General features: G+C 38.4%; 2 protein-coding genes across 5 annotated transcripts in view; one reads left to right on the forward strand and one right to left on the reverse strand.

Annotated features, from left to right (window-relative positions):
* Qin (tudor domain-containing protein qin) overlaps nucleotides 1-23,760 on the forward strand; it is a 312,288-nt gene that overhangs the window by 7,425 nt on the left and 281,103 nt on the right. The gene's annotated exons all lie outside the window — the stretch shown is intronic.
* Nucleotides 1-23,760, reverse strand: part of LOC139987183 (uncharacterized) — a 68,874-nt gene that overhangs the window by 4,513 nt on the left and 40,601 nt on the right. Inside the window, exon 1 of one of the 2 annotated variants that reach the window (XM_072003145.1) lies at nucleotides 13,512-13,536. The exons of the other annotated variant lie outside the window; for it this stretch is intronic. Within the exon in view, the coding sequence (XP_071859246.1) occupies nucleotides 13,512-13,521 (10 nt within the window). The 5' untranslated portion in view covers nucleotides 13,522-13,536. Of the gene's footprint in view, nucleotides 1-13,511; nucleotides 13,537-23,760 lie in introns of those variants that run through there. 2 annotated transcript variants of the gene reach the window in all.

Raw genomic sequence — 23,760 nt, forward strand, 5'->3', positions numbered from 1 at the left:
GTGTTATCGTTATTGCATTGATTTTCATCTTGTTTATTCTTCTTTTAATTAGAAACATTTCTTAACTTTGTGTAAAGAATCGTTCGTTTATGGCGGATTTGAAGATACTTATTTCTATGCAAATAATTTCAACTAAAGCCATCTAAATTAGGACTCAAATGTTGATTTATCTTCGTACATTCATATCGATTTCTTTGTATGAATAGTTATATATATATATATCTACAACTGGAAGAGAATGTGGACAGATTTTCGATGATTCGATTTGATTTCTTTATTGCTTGAAAAGATTTTTATATGGAAAGTTGCAAAATATTCCTATCGGCTGAAATGAAAGCGATGAAAAAATTCATGTTTGCGAAGATAACTGTGGATGAAACTTTCATGTTGTTGGAAAAAGTAAAAATTGAAATTTTGCTGGTTTAATCGACGTACACGATCGGTTAACGCTTAAAGAGTGCCCGATTATATTTACCTTTCAGTCAGTATTAAAACTTTCATCCTCAATCTATTTGTAATTTTTATACTTTTACAATCGCTATACGTAACACGCGATATCACTCGTACAACGAATACGTGCTAATATTTCAGACAAAATCCTCCAATCCTTCATTCTCTTTCTCTAAACGAACGCCAGGAGACCGTCTTCGCTATGCCTGATCCTGTTCCTCACAGAGATGGTCGTATTCGATACAAAGGGAAATGTGTGTGTGGCCATAAACCCGACGCTTCTCTATACCCTGCATGAATTTTTATAAACCGATTATTTAGTGGCGATGTAACATAGTACGTGGCTAGGTGGTATCGTTTTCGCGTTATAGATAGACAAAGATAGAAGAAGCTCAACGGTATTCGAGCGTGGCACATCAAAGGGACCCAGTCTCTCTGTTGCATTGCACACAGATATACACCGACCCCGACCTGGAAATCCAATTCGATTCTGCATGAAATGAGTCTGGAAACTCTCCGCGTAGCGCGCGCCGCTTTATTAATCCTGTCAGTACGGAACGTGATTGAAAAATCCGCAAAGCGCGTGTGCCGCGAGTAACTCTCTCCGTTTGCCCTCTCTAAAGAGGTGCTCGCCCTGAAAATTTACAAAGCGTCGTCGCCTATGTCTGTATCTGCGTAAGGATGTACACGTTCCTTCGGGATAACCGGACTCTTGACCTCTTCACCCTTTCGTTTTGTATTTTCCCCTCTTCTTCGCGCGAACCCGATTCTGCTCGACAAGTTATGTTTACACTCGTGCTGGCCACATCACAGGCACTTCGTTTCTCGTCGAAGAAAATTTTGGAGAAACGTTTGGAGTACGCTAAACTCGTACTTGAATGATATTGCTATGTATCTTAGAGAATGGCGATCGGTGCTTTACCGAGGTAGGTTTAGGATTGTTGATCGGTAAAATTGAGACATACAGGACTGTCAGGCTATAGGAAGGTTGTGAGGATAGAAAAGCGTCGAGTCTTCTTGAAATTTATTTGTTTTGTATACGAACTTGTGATGGTAACAGAGAAATACAAGTTAGGCACACGTTCTTCGTATCACAGTGACGTAGATACTTTTGCACTTGGTTTTAGAGTATGAAATCTTGACGAATAAAACCTAAATCTTAAAATCAATCAATATTCGATTCCCTTGTACCAGAAAACCAATCGTTTCACCAATTTCTAATAAATTTCATTACACACCTCGATAATCTTGTATCGTTCTATCGATTCGTCACAAACATGCAGATTGTCGTTTGTTCAACTTAGAAATTCCGTGCCGAAAATTTACAATGTACAGCCACGTCCGACTCTGCTAATGAACGTTCTCCCTGTTCAATTTTTTATCATTTGATTACCTTGTTCTCGCAAATACCTTTTGTTTTCCCAAGCTTCAGGTATTCTTTTCTTTTTTTCTTTTTAATGCCACTCGTGCACGGTATATTCACACTGAGGCGAGTATTAATTTCGTATGCGATTCACGCACGCGAGTTAATATTTCCGGCAAAGGCGTCGCGATAGTTTTTCACTCGTTAAGGAACTTTCGTTTTCCGCAGGCGGGAAAATGAGAAACGGGTTTATTTGGTCGGATGTGCCGAGCGCGTATTGCCTCGCTTTTTGACACGGCCCTTCGTCTCCTGGCCCATACAATAAATAAAACCGGCGGTCGCAGTAATTTTACCGGCTCGCGCGATTGGGAATATCGACGTTGCTCTGTTTTCCATAGGCGATATCAATTGTCCGCAGCAGTTGTTCTCTATTCTGTCGGTCTCGTGTCTCTGAATTACGATTGTAACGATAGGCTTGTATTACGCGAACTGGCGTCGATGGATTTTTGTTTATTTTATGCCGTCGAACCGCGAACAAGACAAAATAGACACCTGGCCGCGGCGGGATTTTTATTATCCAACGAGAATGCGACCATCCAATGAATTTTTTTCTCGCCCCTTTTCTCACTGTGCTTCCTTTTTTTGTTTCTTTTTTTCAATTGTAGATTCTATAATAAATTGCGTTGTATTTCACAGCGAATCCCGACTATTCGATTCTTCGGCGTCCGTCTCGAAACCCGGTGACATTTTATGTTATTGCTTATTCATTTTTATAGGAGGAATTAACAGCGTTCAAGGATTAAAAAATGTTAAGAGCGCCTGTCTGCTGGATTATACGCGTCCTTATCAATTATGGAGGTTACACTAATTTGGTCGTACGTGGGAAAGAGGTTTTATAAATTCATAAATCGACCATTAAATTTATTATTGCCGTTGTAGAGGAATACAGCGTTCTAATATCTCGCCTCTGGCAATATAACTTCTATTTCGTTTGGAATTAATTTGTAGCTTGTAGTTTAGAACAATTTACTAATCTTACACTTTCTCACTATCATAAACAGAATTTCTGTAGTCTTTGTTTTTAAAAGCATCGTTTTTGTGACCAGATTAATCTTCGAACTGAAACAACACAGCGTGAGTCTTTTTTTTGGCCACGTTCGTCTCAAATGTCTTTGTTCTTTGTTTATATAAACATTGCCGTTTTGTTGACTACATGGGTACGTGTACACTTCACGCTCGTGTCACATTACATTGCTAATGGAATTTCAGAATGTTTTATATAACATATATTATATGAAAAGGAGTCCAGATACTTTCGTGAGTCACTGTATGTTGCAACATTTCGGGTCTCGCCGTAGATTGATCACCGCGTCTGTTTCTCTTTACGCTGCATGGGTTTCTACATTTGTGCAACGTATCGTGGCGTGTGGCCACGACACGAAAACTCGACGTGTCCGGCAGAATGTCGTGCCGATTCATCGGTATCTCGATACGGAATATTAATTGACGGCTATTGGTCTCCCGGATTACGTTATTTCGAAGGCACGTGATCTGGAAGCGTGACAGACGAGGAGTCCCATTGCGAGACAACTGCAATAGACGCAAACGGAATTCAGAGGCTCTTCTCCACCTTTGGTGTCAAACCTCTCTTCAACCTCTCTTTCGAACCCGTGTCTCTTGCACAATGGGAAAACTAATTAAAATCGTGGCGAACAGGAGGTATCTTTCTCTGTCGTAAGGTTTCGAAACAGTTCGCCTGTTATCTCTAGGTCGGATACACGTGAATCGAACATGGAGAACGAAGTATTTCCAATCAAGCTTAATATCTTTCTCGTTTCTTCATTTTTCTGTCTTGTTTCGTTTAAGATGAACGGTCTCTGTTTATTATTTCGTTTACCGATGAAGTTTCATGGTATAGAGTGTTTTATGCTTCCGTGGTTGTTAGGTAGCTTTCTTTTGTCTTTTTATTCTATTTGGATGTTTTATTGAAGAGAAGAGAAGGAAATAGGTTGGAGAGGTTCTGCCGAATTATTTTGAATTATTCTGAATTAATAGCATCGGTTGTGTTGCTTTGAATTGGTTTAGCGTGTAACAATTATATAATTCGTAAAATTTTTGGTATTACGGATAGCTTTGAAAGAAGTTGCACAGATTTGACAAAGTTCTATATTTACGTGACCATGTAAAATCCTAGCGTTAATCTACGATAAAAATTGAATATTCTAGAGGATGATTAACAAGCTACTGACTTTCAATTTGCTAGTGAAATTAAATAAAAGCACGACGAAACAATGAATGTAATTGGCAATGTAATTTTAGCTGAAACTATCGAATTGAAATCTCTTTGAACGAATCAACGTTTGAACGTTCATCGAATACATGAAATGGTAAATAAATGAAACAGCTTTTTTAAGAGCGACGATTCTATGCACGATCCTGGACGCGCACGTGAAGTAGAACGACGGTGAGTTTCATAAAAATTGAAAGGGACCCAGGTTTGTAACCTGTATTCTGTCGCGTCGAGTGGACGTGTAATGACCCTTTCGCTTTCGTATCGCGTGCATGTAATTACCTTCGTTACGCGCGCGTACGACCGCATGAAACGGCGTATTTTCGCTTTTCCTTCGCATGTTCGCGCACCGGCGTCAAGATGAGAGAATACGCGTTATAATTGCGCGTTATAAAAGCCTCCATTTAAAATTTCGGATTCGGTATATCGGAAAAAGGTGAGCCGACGACTGGCCGCCGAGAATAACGAGATTAGCACAGAGTAAATGAGGTTTTAATGATGATCGTTTTAGTAACGTTCCCGTTCAGCGTCATCGATAATTAATGATTGTTGTTCTTCCTTTCTCTCGTTTTACCGGACCTGATTGCGTCTCTTTTTAAGGCTAAACCCCATGCCATCCGTATCGTTCTCATCGGGGATGTCCATTCCTACGAATACATCTGTTAGAACTCTCAATTAACAGGTGTTTTTCATACGGTAACAAGCTTCAGCGAGATTATATCACGTAAATTATTTTGTTTTACAGAAGTTAACGCAGATCTGCTTTATATCTGACACGGATCATCCCGTTGATAAAGACAATCGAATTTTTTCGTAATTCGTATAATTCCTAAACTTTCCACGCCAGGGTTAATTTAATATAAAATTGTTTGGTCTGCTCGTACAGTTGGAAACATCGATAACGAATTTAAGCTAGACTCGTTGCACCGCTATTCGTGTTTTTACTGTTGCACACATGGAACGAATTGCTTTAATAAAAGTTTACCAACTGCTATTGTGCGGCTTATATGTTTTTTGGCGGGGCATCGATCCTCGTATTCGAGAATAAATAATGAAGCATAATTTTCTAGTAGAGAAACGATTACCGTGAATTATTTAGTAATGTAGTTTCAGGATGTAAAAGTGACAGTGTGATTCTTTTTATGATACTGCACCGTCCATTATTTCGTTTAAATTATCGAGAGATTTTCTTGCGTTACAGGTAGGAAAATATCTCTTTAAATTCCATACCACCTTGCGATTATAACCGTAAGTTCGTTCCAACAGGAAGTCTCGTGTATAATATACAGGGAGTTACATAAAGTCTGTCGCAACTGTATTCTTGCAAAAGATATCTTGATCTCTTATTATGGAGGTCTTGAATTCCATTCTCAGGTATTAAAGAGAAATACCGGACAATATATAATACATATATGATACTGTATGGTTCAGTTACTAAATTTTCTGCTATCTCTCCGATAGCTAGAATTTCCAAATGAATTTTTCATGGAATATGTTGATGTCAGAATTTGTAACATTCTAGCAAAATCTATTTCGTCCATACTGTAGTATATAGGACATGATATCCTGTTCGAATTTATGTAAACAAATTCAACAGTTTCTGGGAAGGATTAGAAACTATCAATCACAGAGCTTGAGGTTCCTTTGCAGAATGTTGTCAAACATCCACGAATTTTCAGAATACCTAAGACCAAACAGAATGTCATGTTATAAAGTCCAGGAATAATTTCCCCCAAAAAACCAAGAATCAGAAGCTATCGATCAAAGAAATTGCGCGTAGAATGCAATTCCTTTACAGAATGCTATCAAACGACTACAAATTCTTCGATCAAACCGTCAAACCCAAAAGTCCGCCGGAATCCAACAAACCATAGAAAAATCTAACGATAGCGCGTTAATACACAGTCGGTTGACAGCACGAATTTCTGGTTTACCTTTGACCCGCCTGAATACAGGCATCCGGGAAGCCAGAAACGCGACTCTGCGCCGCGCGTTTCGCACGTCATTTAATTAAAACCGGAAAACGAGCCGCGTAACGACACTCGTCCCAGCGGCGAGTCGCGCGAGACATCGGTGTGTGTGTACGTTTCGAGTCTCCTGGACTCTCCTCGAGTAACCGAGAACGCTGGATCACCTGGTTGTCGGCTGGCGATCCTGTTCGCAGGATTCGCGTGTACCGTCGCGTTACGCGTCCCTTGTGACGAAACTGGTCCTTAAGGGAAATACAGAGCTGTGAAATTAGACGAAACAAGAATTGACTGTGTGCGTTGTGTGTGTTTCCTAAGAAGTTCCTGCGAGCAACGCTACATCTTGTTACCGGAATGGCAAGCGACCCTGTTCTACAGGATTTCGCACTGCTGTAATGGTCATTGCGTACAAGCGTCACGCAAGTTCATCTACTTGGCGATACCAACGAATTTGTGTTACGATTGTTGTTTAACTTCTTCTTCTCTGGTGCAAGAGGAAGGTGTAGATTTAGGATGCAGAAACGTTTCTGATCTTTACGTGGGTTTTGGTTAAATTAATAATGGGTTGCTCTGGAGATTTATCATTGAAGTTAGGTTGCACAGAGTTGAGTAAGATTATTTTGTTTCTGAGGATGAAATTCATTGATTGACCTGGACTTTTTGGGAGGAGGAAAATACTTAAGTTTCAAAGGGATGGATAGATGGCTCAGTTTCCTTTTTGTGTCAAGGTGGAGGTTTTATTTCAAGGTAGAGTAGTTCAAGGTAGTTTTTGAAAAGATGAAGATTTCTTGAAATAACGTAAGATTCCTCATAATAAATAAAATAGAATAACGCGAATTTTCTTTTTTCTTTCACTTTGCCAGATTTGTAATCCGAAAGATTTTGTCCGCAATTCTAAATTAACTTAATCGATTTGTAAAATATTTCCACTGATCCATATTTTACACTGGTTATCATTACTCGATTGAACGTAATCTAATTCCTCGAAATCCTGCTTCATCTATAATGCACCACTGGATACTAAAAACGTTGAAAGCAACCAGAAGCTTCTAATTAGAATGGAAGAATTCCAGTACAACTAGAAGTTTTCTATTCATTAAGCGATTACATGATAGGATATTGATAGAAAACAGCAAACGAAGTTGGAATCGTTTCTTTGGAAAACAGGAAAACTGGCGTTGTATCATAAAATTCGCATGGCTTCGCTCGATTTTACCGGCGTACAATACGGTCTCGATTAAGCGACAAAAGGCAGGCAAACGAAAATTAATACAACGCTGTGGACGCGTGTATTCAATATTGCATGCATTTGCCCGTCCTCTCTGCTCCTTTGCCGCGTTTCTGCCAGACCATTATGCGTCTCGTTGCTCCGTTCCTCTTGTTAATTTCCACGTTTAACACATGCAACCTGAACATTTAACAAGAAGGAATACTTTCGAATCGGGTTTAATCAGTTTCGATGTTTCTAACGGATAAGTGGAGAAACGACATGTTGACATGTTGACGCGAGGGACATCGATGACTGTCACTTGAATTGTTGATGAGAATCGGGATTGATTGCGACGCTTAATTCGAATGAAAAGTTATATTTAGAAAATTTTGTGCAAGCGTTAGCGATTTTTGTCGAAAGAATCTTTAAAATCGATAAAAGATTTGTGCAAATGAAAGTATATGATTATTGAAACACTATAGAAAATGAAATGAAAGTTCGAGAATGATTAGGAAATTATTAAGACGTTTTAATTTGCTTGATTGGCATCTTACGTGAACGTAGAGATTATATTTCTTCTCATTTATGTCCACTATACCTTTCGATCAATGTATTTGTTTTTCCTTAATTCTAAATATAATTCTTAGAAATATAATTTACTAATTTTTGCATCGTTACCTCACATGTAAAATCGTGATTGATTACTTGTTTCCTTGATAATTTCAACTGATTACCGCATGCTATAAGAGAAATTAGACCTTTCAATGTGATCGATAATCTTTCTTCTCGCATATGAAAATTCATTACACAGATACTGTTTGAATTAAAATATGAAATTCCACGATTCGCTGGCTGTTCTATAGATTTATTTTTCATAAATTACCATCAATTGCTCATAAATGTTTTATTAATCATTATCAATTGCTCATAAATTACTATTAAACATCCAGACTAATTTTCCGAGGTAGAAAGACTTTGCCGATGGAAATTATCCAAACATTCGTTAAATCCAGTATCCTATACGTCAGAATTATTTAGAATAAAGATCATATGAAAAAACAGGACGTGTATTGATTACAACAGTTTAAGTCTACAAACGTACGATAAAATATTCTGACTCTTTCCTTTTCCTATAACATACATGTTACACCTTGTCGCGATGCCACGATACGCAAAATTGATTCGATAGCGAACGTGTTGAAGTTTCACGTTCACTGTGATTTCTTGTCGAATGATCTGCTCACGTTTTCGCAGTGGTTGCTCAATTAGTCAGACAAAATCAGATCGTGGTAGATAGCGATTAAATAGAGACCCCGGACAGGTCTTCCTATCGAGATATCGCGGTGGGCAAACGATCGTGCTCGAACAGTTCGGCGGAAAGTGTGCACACGTTCGAATGTCAATAAATAATCGATTAGTTTGGATTTCGGTCGGTCGTAATGGATTGACATATTTGTGATTCGAACGATAGCTCGTCGATACTGGAGGAGCATGTACGAACATCGATTCTGTTTAGAAAGTACTTATTTATACAGAGTGTTGCACAATGAGTATCTTTTGTCTCAAAATGATCCTATATTCGGAAGATAGAGAGAACACGTAAAAGGAAGAGTTTGTTTTACTTTTACTTCGTTTCTACTCTATTTAAGAGTCGACGTTGCGTGAATGTAATATTTCAATTATAATCCTGTTCTGTCAAATTTACATTATTCAATTATATTTTTGAACATTGTGAATTCCAAGGATTTGCTTGATATTTATTTCGTCACAGTTTATTCTTCCACTTGGATCATACAATTTTCTGAAATTGAGGTATTTAAAGCACGCTATGACCAACTGTTCTTTCTTTCAAATTGTACAACGTACCGCGTGTTGTACTTACTTGTCGAATGAGATTCTACAAAGTATTGTTGCAGTAATATTCGTATATTTTGAGAAAACGATAAATCATTTTATTTATATTTTTCTATCTACTCTTTAATGGAAAATCACGCTAAAAAGATATTAATCTTTCTTCGTTAAATTTTTATTTCGAAAGAATTATTTCGTTTAAAATTCGTATTGTATTTACGTATATTTCGTATTAGTTCGCATTGATTCGTTTAAAATACAAAATTATTTCCTTTGACATTTACATTTAATATTCTATCAAATTGTCATTCACTACAAGTAACTCGATAAGAGTTCATATCCCGAATCAAACCGCACCTGCCAGAAAGTTTTTGTACGATATCTTTTATTCGTTTCTATATGCAAAACCATTCCTTAGCCAGTGGTGGTACATCAGCAATAGCGAAACACCCTCTACCAATTACCATCGACGAGGAGCTTTTATACTTTTTGCGTCAGGTGACGTTCGATCGCTGTTCGAACGTCGATTATGAGTCACAGTAAGCTGCTGCACAATGGAAAAAATCGTTCCTTTCAGATGGACAATCGGAATGGAGATTTATTGTGTTTTATATTTAATTACATCGGCGACGGGCCTCTTAATTTAAAATTAATTATTCTGCTTGCGAGACTGACGCTTTGTTCCCGTTTTTAGAAAAGTGAACGACTCGTAGGTACGTTCCGAATCTATTGAAACACATAATCGCGCCACAAATGCGCCGCTATTATTTGAATTTTCAACCGACTCGTTCATTTGTCCGAATAATTTCAACTATTCGGTCCAGGTACCCCGCGAATTTAAATCGATTCTATGCGACCCGATCTTATTGGCCCGCTCGTACTGGCCACACGTAATATAAAATTAGCGATGAAACGCTTTGATAATTGGGTATTAAAATCTTGCGATAATCGTGCTTTGTGCCCGGCCCCATCCACAATGCGTGTTCTTTCCTTTTGCAAATATTTATGCCCCCGCGAATTTCCCATCGTGCGCTACCCGTTGTTTCATGCACCGTTTCGTCAAATACGTTGTTGCTGCTGCTTGATGATGGCTAAATTAACCCCATTTTGTTGTAAATTGCCTGTTTGTGAAATTAACTAAACCGCGCTCTTCGAGTACAGTTTGTATTTCCTTCTCCACGTTATGCTGTTTCATGTCTAATTTTTGTTTATTATATAAATAATGATAAAACGTCGATTTTTATCAGCGCTGTTAAAGGGAACTTTTTCTGGTTCTACTTCTTTTCTATTTTTCGTGTTTTAAGATTCAGCAGATTGTTACCGTTGATACGAAATAAGATGATTAGCTTGCTTCTTTCATTGTTGATTGGTTGCGAGTTACGTGCAAACAGGCAGGATAAGTATTTGCGAGAATTTAAGTGAAATTATTTCTTGTTCACACGTTTCACGTTTTATCGAAACTTGCTTGGTTCCTCTGTGTAGGAAGGCATTTTTATAAAAATAACTAATCGACAATGTGAGAAATAAATTTGTCACGTTACGTTATATGGGAATTTCGTGCTTTATATTGCGCTCTTAAATTTTGAAAATTGCACGCGATAAAGAAAGTTGAAGTAATTGTGTAGGATGAATCCTTTCAAGCCACGCAATATTCGTTCGATCCAATCTTCCCTAACGCTAGTTATTCAACGAGTTATTCAGGTAGTTCCAGGGAAAAGTATGATAAACAAGATAATCCATTCTGGAACGACTTATAAAAGCGCCATGAAAAATATCGTACTTATCAGTACGGCAATAAAATTCTATTTTTTTTTTCTTTTTTTTTCTTTACTTTAGAAACTTGTGCGAATGCACGCGTGTTGACACATATCATTTAATACTTTTCTTCCTATAACCAGAATTATTTTACTCACGGAGATGGCGTTAAACTATACACATTAATTATCTTCCTATAAAACCGTAATTATCAGAAGAGTAGCTTTAAATTTTCGAGATAAGGTTTCGAAGTAAAGTTTTTAAAGAAAAGTTTCCACTCGAAATGATAATTTTATCGTACTAAAAATTGTTTCTATCGCAACTTCTTCGACTATATGACAAGTTACCAAATATGTTACGTTTCTTACGATTAAACTTACTCATCGCTTCCACATGCATTTTATACGATACGTGCTACAGTCTTCAAAGTATTTTGCTAATTTTACAGACGATTTTCTCCAAGTATATCTTAAATTCAGAAAAATCAGTATCCTTCGAAGTATCTCGCCTTCGTCTATTCTTATCACGATTTTTTAGATTTGTCGGGTTGAACGGAAGGCATGTTACATTTTAATTTCCCTTTTCCATCAAACTGAAGTACGTGTTTTCTCCTTTACGCGTATTGTTCTCCATCGATGAATTCCCTTCGATGATTTTTCGCCATCTTTGCGATAACTTCATTATACCATCGGTGTGGAATAATTTATTCCTCTGAGAAAAAAAGGAAAACTGTTCCAATCCGACCTTGCAGTCTTCCAAAGAAGATAAGTTCTTATTGTCGAGGTAGTTCTGTGACGAGCGGAATAAATCGTAACCCGAGCATGCAACAGCGGTGAAATGTGATAGACGAGGTAGAAAATCCCATTCGAGTTGCGCCAATTTTTGTCCTGAGACGATTAGCACATGTGAGACGATTGCGTTGTCTTGGTGAACCACGTTTAAACCTGTGCCAGGCCAACAAAAGACAAGTATCTCCAAAAATATTCCTGAATGAATGAAAAATGAAATACCTCAATTAACTCATTTGCATCATGACTCTAATTAAGAGGACTGGTCCCTATCACCGCGCGCAATAGGTTGTCACGTAAAATAAAAAAGGGGATCGAAGATGTAAATAAAAGATAAAAATAAAAAATAGGAGAATTTATTTCTTAACACTTGTTTTTCACTGGCTACAATTTGCTTCTGAACTCTAGGCGCGACCTTTCAAGACCGAAGCTCTTGCAACTTGACTTTCGGCGGAATCTGATTCTTTTTCTTTGTCATCCCTCAATATCCCCACTATCCATATTTTTATATTTGTTAGGCGTTCTTGAACATTCGGCGAAAGGACCGTTGGGATATTGAGAGTTCATTAGGCACTTGGCTTCGGCGACATACATTGTCGCCGAGTGCCGCCAGATCTTTATTTCCGTCATCACCCCATCGGTTCCGAAGCGCGGCCTGGTCTCTCACGTGGTTGGCGTTACACGGTCGTAGGTGCAGTAAATGACACCTGAATTCTTCATGGAATTTATCGAAAATTTACTGTTCAAAACGATTGGTAGACAATGTTACTTCGCAAACATCGCATCTTACAACAACCCATTATAACAGAGGAAGAAAATAAAAATTGTTTATTTAAAAAAAATTATTTAGATTAAAATGGAAATAAAAAAAAAGCAGTCGCAGCGCGCGTAATAATTCGCGCTTGGTGATAGAAGACAGTCGCAGCGCGCGGACTAATCCGCGCTTGGATGCAAATGGGTTAAATTGAGATAAATAGCCATCGTTTAATCTCAGTTTCGTCTCGCTACGACAAACCAAACGATCTGTCTGTTGAACCCATCATTTTTACCACGTTGTATCTCGTTGAACGTTCCATACACACGCACTTCGTCTTTCGCAAATACCTGCCGCAACTTCTTCGATTATGGCACAATACAGTTCTTCGTTAATATCTTCACAACGATCAAACTATTCCCGGTTGGTTGTCGTCGTGTTCCACAAAGAGAGTGCGCGAGTTCTTCAGCGAACGCGATATGGAGATGACTTCCAAATAGTTTCAAAGCATATTATTCTCTGGCTCGGTGCAAAGGGTATCACGGTCAAAGGATAGGAGAATCGCCGTTGCGATGCTGGAATCAACGAAGGTTCGAGAGTGGATACAAATTGGAAATATTCGCCGGAACGGAAAATGATACTCGAAGGTTTAATGCGATTTATACGAGCTCGATCGGAATTTTCATTTCGTTCTTATGAGGCTCGATCGGCTGATGACGTTAATTGAATAGAATATTACTCGTTACAAGTAATCGTACCTGAAACGCGCAGCTCGCGTATGTATCTCTCTGCTTTTAACGAAGACGATCCGGTGAAAGTGGCTGTCGATACGCGGTTAAATCCGTCATTTTCTCGGATCAATGAGATTTCCGAATTCTTTCTATTTCTAAAGGTAGTTTAAAAGGTTTAGTCGTGTAAAAATTTAAGCGTAGGTGTTTGATACGTTAAAACTAGCCACAAAAAAAGAAAAACGCTCAAACACGCGTTTGTTTATCTTTAACGAGGAGCTCGCTTGCCCAATCACAAATTTCCAGCTTTAGTGGATACGGAGATATAGAAATACTCTTTCAGAAAACAACTTACCCTTCTTCATCTCTTCGAAGGTTGAATTTCGAAAAACGCCTGTTTTTCTATTTTCAATGAGAAGCTCACATGTCGAATTTCGCGTATCCAATTATAGCAACACGCGGGACACGGATATCCTTTAGAAAAAATGGATTCGCTCTTTAGGGTTCATATTTCCAAAATATCTTTCTTATCCGATATTTCGCGCTATAAAACACGTCTACTGTCTGTTACGCCCCGAGGCTTACTGTAGGCCGTGTTCCTAACCGCCCTCCTTGGTACTACGGTGTCACAGACAGATCTTCTTACACGACCGGCGAGATATGCACAATGTAGCGATAAGCGCATAGTTGTCGTTGTGATAAGCGAGTTAAAAAAAAAAAGTTCGCCTTCTGTCCGTTATTTTATCTACACAAAAAGATGGCATACGTGATTATCACGTAAAATTACGTCACAACTCAGATTATAAAAAAAGCAAGAAAGTTGAGCCGAAACACAACTATTAACTTTCCCCTTTTATATTGCACTTTATTATACACTTAATAATCACAATTGAGTATACACGGAATTGGCACGTATAGATTACACTTTGTATAAATTAAGTAGGCAACTGATCTAAGGGTAAAAACGCGGTAAAAGATATTGACTGTTCGAGAGTTGGAAAATCAGTGAAGTTTAGTGACGATGTTGTGGCGGAGGAAGGCTAGTGATGGGTGGGTCTAAGGACACGAAAAGAGCTGATTTGTTAAGGACAAGTTTTCATTGGGAGAGACTTCGCTGTCAATTGGTTGATTTTCTCGGTTGGTGGGTGAGGAAGGTTACCGAACGTGAGAAAACTAACTTTCCCGTATCTTCCCGTAGTAGGCAAAAATATAAAGAACGCTTGAAATAAAAGATGCTTGTTTTTGGTCTGAAGGACCTTAACTATGAAAATGCCAAGATTTATGGTGGGTCCTTAAGAATATTGACATCTGGTTGTCATCTTGCCCTTGGCGTGCGGCCTGGTCTTTGATGTGGCTAACGTTACATGATCATAGGTCGCGAGACCCGAACGTGGTGGGGGGTCGTCTCCAAGAGAAGACAAAGGAAAAAATCGAAGGACAATGAGTATCATGCGAGGAGTCAAACCGAATAAATCGAGAGATTCAGAGAAATAAAATTTAGTCAAACGAATACGTCGAGAAATACTATAAAGTCGAGACGAATTATACTAATAAACTAGTTGTATCATCGTTAAATCATTTGCAACGTGTTAATTATAATTTTAAATATTGTTAAAAATAGAAGCTTATATTAATCCTGTTAATTCAATGTTACAATCATTTGAACTACCTCTGTTATCCTAATCGAAACAGGGGGACGACTGATTTGCGGCGTCGACTATCAAAATCGTAGCGAGAATTTACGTTCTCCGCGAACGGTCGTAACATTGTCCAAGTTCCGCGTTTTTAGGTATAGCAATTTGGGTTACACGTTGGTGAGCGAATCAGTCATTTTTACAATTTATATATATGTATAGACAAGAAAAAATGTTTATAGCGTGTTTTAAAATGCATTCAAGATGATAATTTAATTTAGCTATCGAAATTATCAAATTTGTCTTTTTATTAAATTCGATTATGGGGTCCTCTTGAAATATATTCGCATTAAAAATATTAATTTCTCAACTCTTCCTAAAAATACTATCTATTTCGAAAGAATTGATTATATTTTAGATATTAGGTACGTGGTTACTTTGCTCAGCATAAGTTTAAGCTGGCTGTATACTAAATTCTTGTTAAAAATGACAATCATGACAACCGTGTCTCACTAACGTGTCGATGAAATTTCAAAATGCTTCGTATAACATACAATGCCATTTGTATAAACATTTTTTCTTGTTTCAACATATAAAACTTACATTCAAATTTTGGTTCAATCATTTTGAAAGATCCTGCGTAATTCTGTTCCTAAATTTTCCTACGACTCATTAGACTCGACAGTAGTTAAAAACGAGCAAGTTTGCCGGCTATTTGCAATTTAATTGAGTGTCATAAAAACGATATTATGGTAAGAACAGTAGCCGGAGAACAATTGTAGCGTTTTATCTTTTAATAACGAATACAAAACCAAGTATCACGGCCAGCATTCGGAGAGATGCGACTCACGTACAATATTAAAGGAAAGTTTCGGATGCACGAGCATGTTCTTTTGCCAGTTTAATTATTTTCATTCTGATCAATACTACATTCACAATTGCGCAGACGTTGGTATAAGGGAGTTTTCGAATTCGTTTTCCTCCAAGAGCCGCGTGTGTTTACATTTTCTTTAGAAAACGGTTCAACATCGTCGACTGGAAATTCTGGTTAATTACGAGTCTGAATTTTCAAGTGGAATTCTTTTCAAAACTTCATATTCTGAAAACTGCGGCCGCATAGTAGCACCTATAAATATTTTACTTCGTTTAACGTAGTTTCTGATGATTTTCCTCGTATCCGAACGCCGAAAAACCAACGAATAGCTTCGTTAAAAGTTCAAACGGCAAATTGCCATTTTTCATTCCCAGCGAATTTGTCATAACGAAAATTCATTCGCGTGGAAAAATAGCAGCTTTCTTCGTTAATTCAGTTGAACGCTCTTCCCCAGTAACCTGCCACTTTCGCGAATGCTTCGCCATTCTTATGCGCTCGTAGACGTTTGCTTATTAAAATACTTTCTCCGATTATTTAGCTGTGGGTATTTCGTTTTGTCAAATATCAAATACATTCTTCACATACTACGAATACGTAATTATGAAGCTTGCTTGTGTTCAACGAATGAAGTATCGTTACTATTAACTTATCACTTTGCTAAACGCGCGTAGAACAAGCTGCTAACTATGCGCTCCTACATAATCAGGAATTACTCAAACACGCGCACATATATCTGACAAGTTTACAAACTCGATTTTCTCGGAAACCCTAAGCCATAGAATTCGCCAGACTTCAATTATGCCAGGAATTTACGACCACGGTGTACATTTCCTTCTTTCAACCATAATTCGCGTGTCTACTTGCTAAAACCGTGATGACAAAAATTAGCCTACTCGAGGATCCAGTTCTCGAGTCGAATTTAACGAGCACAGGTTTATTTGCATTAATCCTATGTACACGACGCGTTTGATAATCGAGTTGCTGGCAAAGTAACGCAAGGGGGAAGAAAGGCGCATTCCCAACAGTGGGTGGTTGCATTCATACACACACACACAATCGCATTTGCGTCGTATGCGCACACATCGAGAGACGAAAGAAGCTCGTGTGGATGAGTCACGATGTTGTATCGGTAGTCTAGCGACATTTCACGCGAAACTTGCACTCGAACGAACAGTTTCCCACTCGACACCGAGAGGACGGCGAATACTGTCTTCGCTCGTTGAAATTACAAACGCGACGACGGCCTGTCCTCTGTCGTTACGATCTTCGTGACCAGTTCGTGCCACCTAGACACGTCGCGAAGTTCAACTTCGCGACGTGAACATCCGCGAGACGAAGCAAACCTGCCGAGTTACAAATAACGAAAAGTATTCTGTCTCACTCCCCTCTGTCTGCCAGACTTCGCTGTCTGTATTTCTCCCTCGACTGCTTCCATCCAACTTTTACATGCATTGGATGGAGAAACAAACGAACGAGAGAAATAGCACGAAGGCCGACCCTTTTATACCGACGAGCGTACGAGTAAAGGGATACGAAGGGAAACGTTGATTGCTAGGAAGGAAAACCGACCGGATTTCTCAGTGATTATAAAGCCAGCATGATAGGTTGCCGGGCCATGATAATGTTATTCCGCAGTCATTTTTATTTCGATGTATGTTGTGTCTTCTAGCATTGTTGTGGCAATAACGTAAAGTAGAGGGGAGGGTGGCTTTTTGCCAAGTATTCGTTTTACGATGGTTTAATTAACTTCTCGATGTAACGTGTTCTTGGTACGACGCAGCATTTCTTCGCGGAATTTCAGTCGCTTTAAATGAATTTAATTGGTAAGAGATTTGGCAGGAAGTTGCATTAGCCTGTAAATTAATTATCGTATAATTTATTTGTTTGAAAATTGGCAACACGAGTAGTTAGTTGTTTATAGTTTATCTTGCTGGAATATGTATAGTCGCGACGAGATTGTAGTATCTCTGAAAGGAAGCGGTGTATGATATAAAAACATCAGAAGATTCACAAGGTTCCATAAGATCTCTAACAGGAAGATTAGTTTTGTCTACAGTGACTCGACATAATACAGTGGATGTTAGAGTAATCACATTATAAAGAGATATTAACCATTAGAAAGTTTAAACTTTCACAATAGTATAAAAATTCGTAAATTGTTAAAACACGTAAAACATTCTTATTGCATTACTATTGGTCTTACGAGGAACAACGTACTGTTATCGTACTCAATTGATTAGCTTCTGCGATGAAATGAAAAGTGATAAGAACCTACTTTCCTACGTGTGATACCTTCGCGGTCACAAACTATAATCTACCAATCTTGTAGCCGATATTTCAACCCCTTGCCATATCTTTAGAAATTACCAAAGCGAACATCTTCGCTATGAATGATTTCAACATCAATCAATCATCATCATTAATTTTCGCTTTTCCTGTTCGTTCGAAAGACCGCATCGGTGCTCGCGATAAAAAGTCGAATTTGGGAAACGGCACTAGGAGAAGGGGTGAGCGACAGGGGTGAGCTGCTAATTTCGCAGAAACGCGGCGATTCTTTGACACGGACGCCTCGTTGCATATCCTACGCACGTTACTTACGCGAGCTCGTGACGATACACAGGTTAAACGCTTTCTTGAAAATGCTCGTCCGTGACTCTAGCGCGGTTTCCGGAAGCGTGATTGCGAATTTATCGGAAGTGATCTTGAAATTTAGTCGGAAATTGAGGGTAGTTGGGTCGACTGTTTAAAATAAAATCGCTTCAAACGATCGTTTCTAGCAGCTTTGTCGTAAATCTGTTATTTCACCCGCATGATATGTACCTTAGAAATAAGTTAGAAGTAAGAGAAAATTTGTTGCGACGAATGTGTAACGAATAAGAGTCTAATATTCGTGGTTACGCTTTAGATCTTTCTGCAAATTCGCGTGCAATTAAAGAAATTGAAATAAATAGAAGCTTATTTCACCATGTAAATATTAGGTTGTCCGCAAAGTGTCTTTCTTTCGCAAACGTGTTTTTTATAACAGTGCACCTTCGTACAAACGTGAAACCAAGTCTGTGAAATGTTGCGGTGTTTATCTCAACAGAACAAAATGGATCGTATTCGTAATTCGATAAAATAATATAAAACAAAAAACGTTGTGCGTCTATTATTTCCTTATAAAACGAAAGAAACTTTTCGGACGACATAATATTTTAGTGCAAGTATCCGTAATCTACTTATGGTCGACAATATGCATCATGTATATCTATGGCGATAGTGTTGATGTTGCTAATAGAAGAACAGACGAGTAACACCAGTAACCGACTCTGTGTGTATGGGTGCTTATCCCACGAACTAAGTTAGTCGATTCCCTATGGTCACTCGCCTATCGATTGGTCGAAACTCTGAGCTTTCGTTGTTCCGCGCTGTGGCTAAGCCTCCTGCTCCACGGGGGTTCGTTTCTGGTTTCGCCAACATCGCACCACCCCCATAACAAACTACGGATTGGTAACTAGTCGCTCTTCCACCGGTACCAGGGATTGTTCTATGGAAATGGAAATTGTTTTTGTTCCTTTCCGTGACTGTTCTTGGCAAGCTAATGTACAAATTCTTTAATTAGGAAGTGAAGTTTGAATCCGTTTCTCGAATCGTTAAGAAATGGAACGAATTACGTTCTTCTTGGATCCTATTTTCAGGATTAATAGTTCATATTTTTGCCATTAGCGTGTCAAAGTAAGCATGACTTAGTTGGATTGGAAAGTTAGGACGATTTAGTTTTCGTGGTTTTCACCTATTTTACGTGTCACGGAAGCACACGAGGTTTTAAAAACTCTCAGCACGTAGAATTCGACAAAGTTCTGACAGATTTGTAGCTCATAGACCAGAGTCTCGGGGAATAATGTCGCCACGGAATTTTAAGTAGAGTTACAACAGTAACGCATACAGCTGAGTAAAATAGTAGCATCGTTATGCACTTACATTTATTATCGTAGACTGTATGATTGCGATTAATATGATAATTAGACACGATGGATGTTGGATCGCGTGATATTTTATACGACATATAATACAAATACTCGGACCTGTTCTCGTCAAGCTTTCTCTCTATTCTTACACAAGGGATGCAAATAACAAATTAAAAAAAATTATTCTTAACTCAATTGTTCGCAAAAACTCACGTGTTTCCTGATCACACCAACTCTTCGAATCGTCATGCATTTCACTACGTAGACCCGAAGGTAAGGAGGCCGCTCTCTGCATTTCCCTTTTGGAACGTTGTCGCTGTTTACGTAAACAATTGGAAGGGACCATAAGGAAAGGCCGGGATACAGAAAGAAACAAACGAAATAGAGTATTACTTATTTGGGATGAAAACGCGGTTTAACGCGTACAATGGCTGTTCCCTTCAAAATGGAGCTGGAAGTTCTAGTACAACGTTTCCAGAGAAACATTCTCCGGTGGCTGGATCGCGGAAACGCGAACATTTGTTTTTCACGATAAAACGACCGTTGCGGAAGGGAAGAAAAGGCCAACTTCCGCGCCACGACGGTTAAAAAGCGACGAAGACATTGTCGCGAATGAGTAGCAGCTCGTCGAGAAGGGGGATGAAAAGCGGGAGAAAGAATCGTGAGGGAGGAGGCAAGCGTTTTCTAATTGCATTATAAACTATCAAAGGCCCTGGCCATCATAATTGGCTTCCGGTTGCCGTGCAATTTGCATGGCTGTAGGCGCGCGCTTTGTGCTAATGATCGCATCGGCCATTGTGCACTCTTAGAAATCGAAGTCTGCCTCTCTTATATTTGTGTCGCTTGTTTCCGCCCCGGTGAATTGATTCGCGCTAAAGGGTAGCAGCAACGGCGCGGTTCGTGGGCCACGTAGATCAGGCAAATGGAAAAGAGGAAAATATCTAATAGAAAGAGAGAGAGAGAGAGAGGGAGAGAGGGAGAGAGGGAGACAGAAGGAGAAAGAACAGCGGGGCAGCCGTCGAGCAAAACGATACGCCTCCGTCGTTTAATTAAAGATCGCTTCGAACTATTCGCTTCGAACAATTTGCTTCGAATGATTCCGACGTCAGTGACGATGCATCTGTTAAATTAAGACTCATCGGTGATTTGTACATTTAGCGTCCTATTTTACGTTACAAATGTGTTCCATCCAATGTATATGTATTCCATTGATCGCAAGCATTTGATTACTTTGATCGATTTTTATTAAGTCTTTAAACAACGATATTTTATTTCTAATTTCTTTCTAGTCAATTTGAAATTCTTTTATGAATTCTATCAATTCACATTATGGGATTCTATTGAATCTATATTGTGATCACGAAAAGGGCTTTCAATAATTCGTTTCTTTCAGCTAGATCCTATAATTTTACGAAATTTGAAGAAGTTTAAGCATTTTATCGAACCATGACGAGCTATCTCTTTCGAATCGTGGTATTTGTTTTAGATTATATTCTATATTCGATTCGATTGCTCTAAATTATGTTCTATAATGTATCTATTATAGTAATATATCTTTTTACTTACTTTATACTTCTAATCAGGCTGAGTTCGTGCAATTAATATATCGCGGCTCGTTTCTTAATAAATCGATAGTATTTGAAATTGAACAAAAGCGTATAAATTATTGAAAGTAAGGCTTACTATCTCTTTCAGGAGCGAATATGTTTTGAATTAGAATCGTTCTTTGAGATTACACGCGATCGATGTTTCACCACGTAATACTCGCTTAATGTCAACAACGTGTGTAATCAAACTTATCGAGACACATCGACATTTATCTCTTTATAACGTGGCTAAATCATAAAGTCGATGAGTTTCCATTTCGAAAGTCCGCGCTAATTGCTCTATTTTTTATTCTCCGGATAGTCGATACATTTAACTTCGAACCAGCAGTAATCATACGTACACTTAAAACTGTACTGTGTCACGCACGATGCACGTTGCTTCTTAGGAGCATTTTCATTCGAAATATTCGCATTAATTAAACCACTTTCTACGCCCAGAACCATCCAAATTATCATTCCGTTCCACAACAAGAACGTAACATATCAGTAACATCGACTACGCCATACAATGCTCGAAAGTTTAAATCGAAAGCCACTCTTAATTTTACATTCTTTTTCCGATTTAATATTATTTTCCTTGGCCTTCGTGTGCTTCGTATGTTTATGAAATCTGTTAGAGAAATTTAACAACTGCAGGGATCAGTTACGATCTGATATTACAACATATTTTGTAATCCCTAATTGAACATACGTCGAATAAAATGTGTAATGCGGCCATAGAAGTATAAAAAAGGTGTAATCAAAGTATAGAGAAATACGAAGTATAGAATGAAATATAAAATAGTGTATAATGTAGTATGTAATTTACTATGGAAATTTACGGTTAACATGGAACATGGGATATATGAAATCAAATTATAGAAAATATCGAATATAAAGTATATAGACTAAAACTGTAGAAAATACCAAACATATAACATAGTTATATAAATAAAATTATAGAGAATGTAAAATATGAAATATGGAATATCAAATATAAATTATACATTATGAAATGTAGCATACAGAATCTATTACTATACTCAAATATCAAGCGCGAAATGAAATTGCGTTCTAGGTTCCTGCTTGAAATTTGATCGGTGATTCTATGCTTATCAGACTTACATCGAAATAGTATCACTGGAAAAGCAAGTATTAATTCGAGGACGTCACTTTTACGCATTACGGGACATTCGTTAACGCTGCTTTTGTTGTCGTCAACAAAGTCGCTGCGATAATTCAGGACGAATTTAAAGGGTAGAAGATTAGTACGCGATCACGGGTGCTTATTAGCGCGCAGTCGTAATGCATAATTGTCCCGCTTGGCTGGAACAATGACGCGAACGAGATTCTCGCAGGCTGGTTCCTCTGCACGCTTTGGCACGAATCTTAGCAACAATAGGACGGCAGTTCAAATAGAATTTAAACGACGGGAACAAAGTGGATGTTGACTTGATGCGCCGAATAAAACGACAAGCCGCCGGTAAAAGGGCCCTCCGACTATTTACGTCGTTTCATCAACATTCTGTCAACACACCGCGTAACGAGCTACGAATTTTATGGCTGTGAGTGCTGGATTAATTTTCTTTTCTTTGAAACAGTCAACCGTTCGATTTATAATATAATAAAAGTTATATTATTTCGAGTAATTCCATTTTTCCAATAGCAAGGGCGAACAGTCTTTTCAAACATCTCTTCATTTAGAATCACGTAAAAGCTGATGGTTTCTTGCTATCGTTAAGTCATGTAGGTCTTCATTGGAACAGTAAATATTATTTTGATCGTATTTTTGGTTAGAAATTGCACGCGTCTCGCATGGATATTATCAATGCCCCTCGAATAGTTGTTTTCTTGATATTAAATAATCAAATAACGCTTCTATGTTCAATATTTTCACGGATATTGTAGTCATTAACGAACGAAGACTACGTCGATCGAAAATTCAAGTAACAAGATATTCTCAAAGAAATTGTCATAGTCTGTGGTTATATTATTTACTGGCAAAATAGAAACGTTGAAGCCTCGAAAGAGTGCATCCGATTATCTTTGAAATGATGCAACTAATTTGGAAGTTCAGCGCGTTCATTCACTCTTAATCGAGAATGAGCAGCGGCAACGCGCTTTTTTTTACGCAAGTTGGACTTTTTGGTGGATCGAGAAAGTCTTCATGGCAGCGCTTTATTATCGTATAGACGTAACAGGGGAGCGCGAGAGAAAGCGAACGAACGGGCCAGTTGGTCCGGTCTTGGTCCGCTGATTTTACGGTGTCCACGGTTGCTACGGTTTTACTTCCGACCGAGCTAGATTTTTCGTGCCGCTGCACGATCGATACTTTACGCGCTAAACGTGTCGGGAATGCCGCGTTATGTAATTTCCGCGCGTTTTCCTTTTCGCCGTGTATCGGATTCGATCGTTTTACCGGTCTAAAGTTGAAGTAGCAAGGGGACCATGGTGATACGTATCCCATGTTTGCTCGTGTTGCTTAAAACGAATCTGCCGGCAATCGCCTTAAAATCGATATCGCTGTCATCGATTTTTATCGACGTTTCTATCGTTTCGATAA

This window comes from Bombus fervidus, chromosome 5, assembly GCF_041682495.2.
Source record: "Bombus fervidus isolate BK054 chromosome 5, iyBomFerv1, whole genome shotgun sequence".
Classification (NCBI taxonomy): domain Eukaryota; kingdom Metazoa; phylum Arthropoda; class Insecta; order Hymenoptera; family Apidae; genus Bombus; species Bombus fervidus.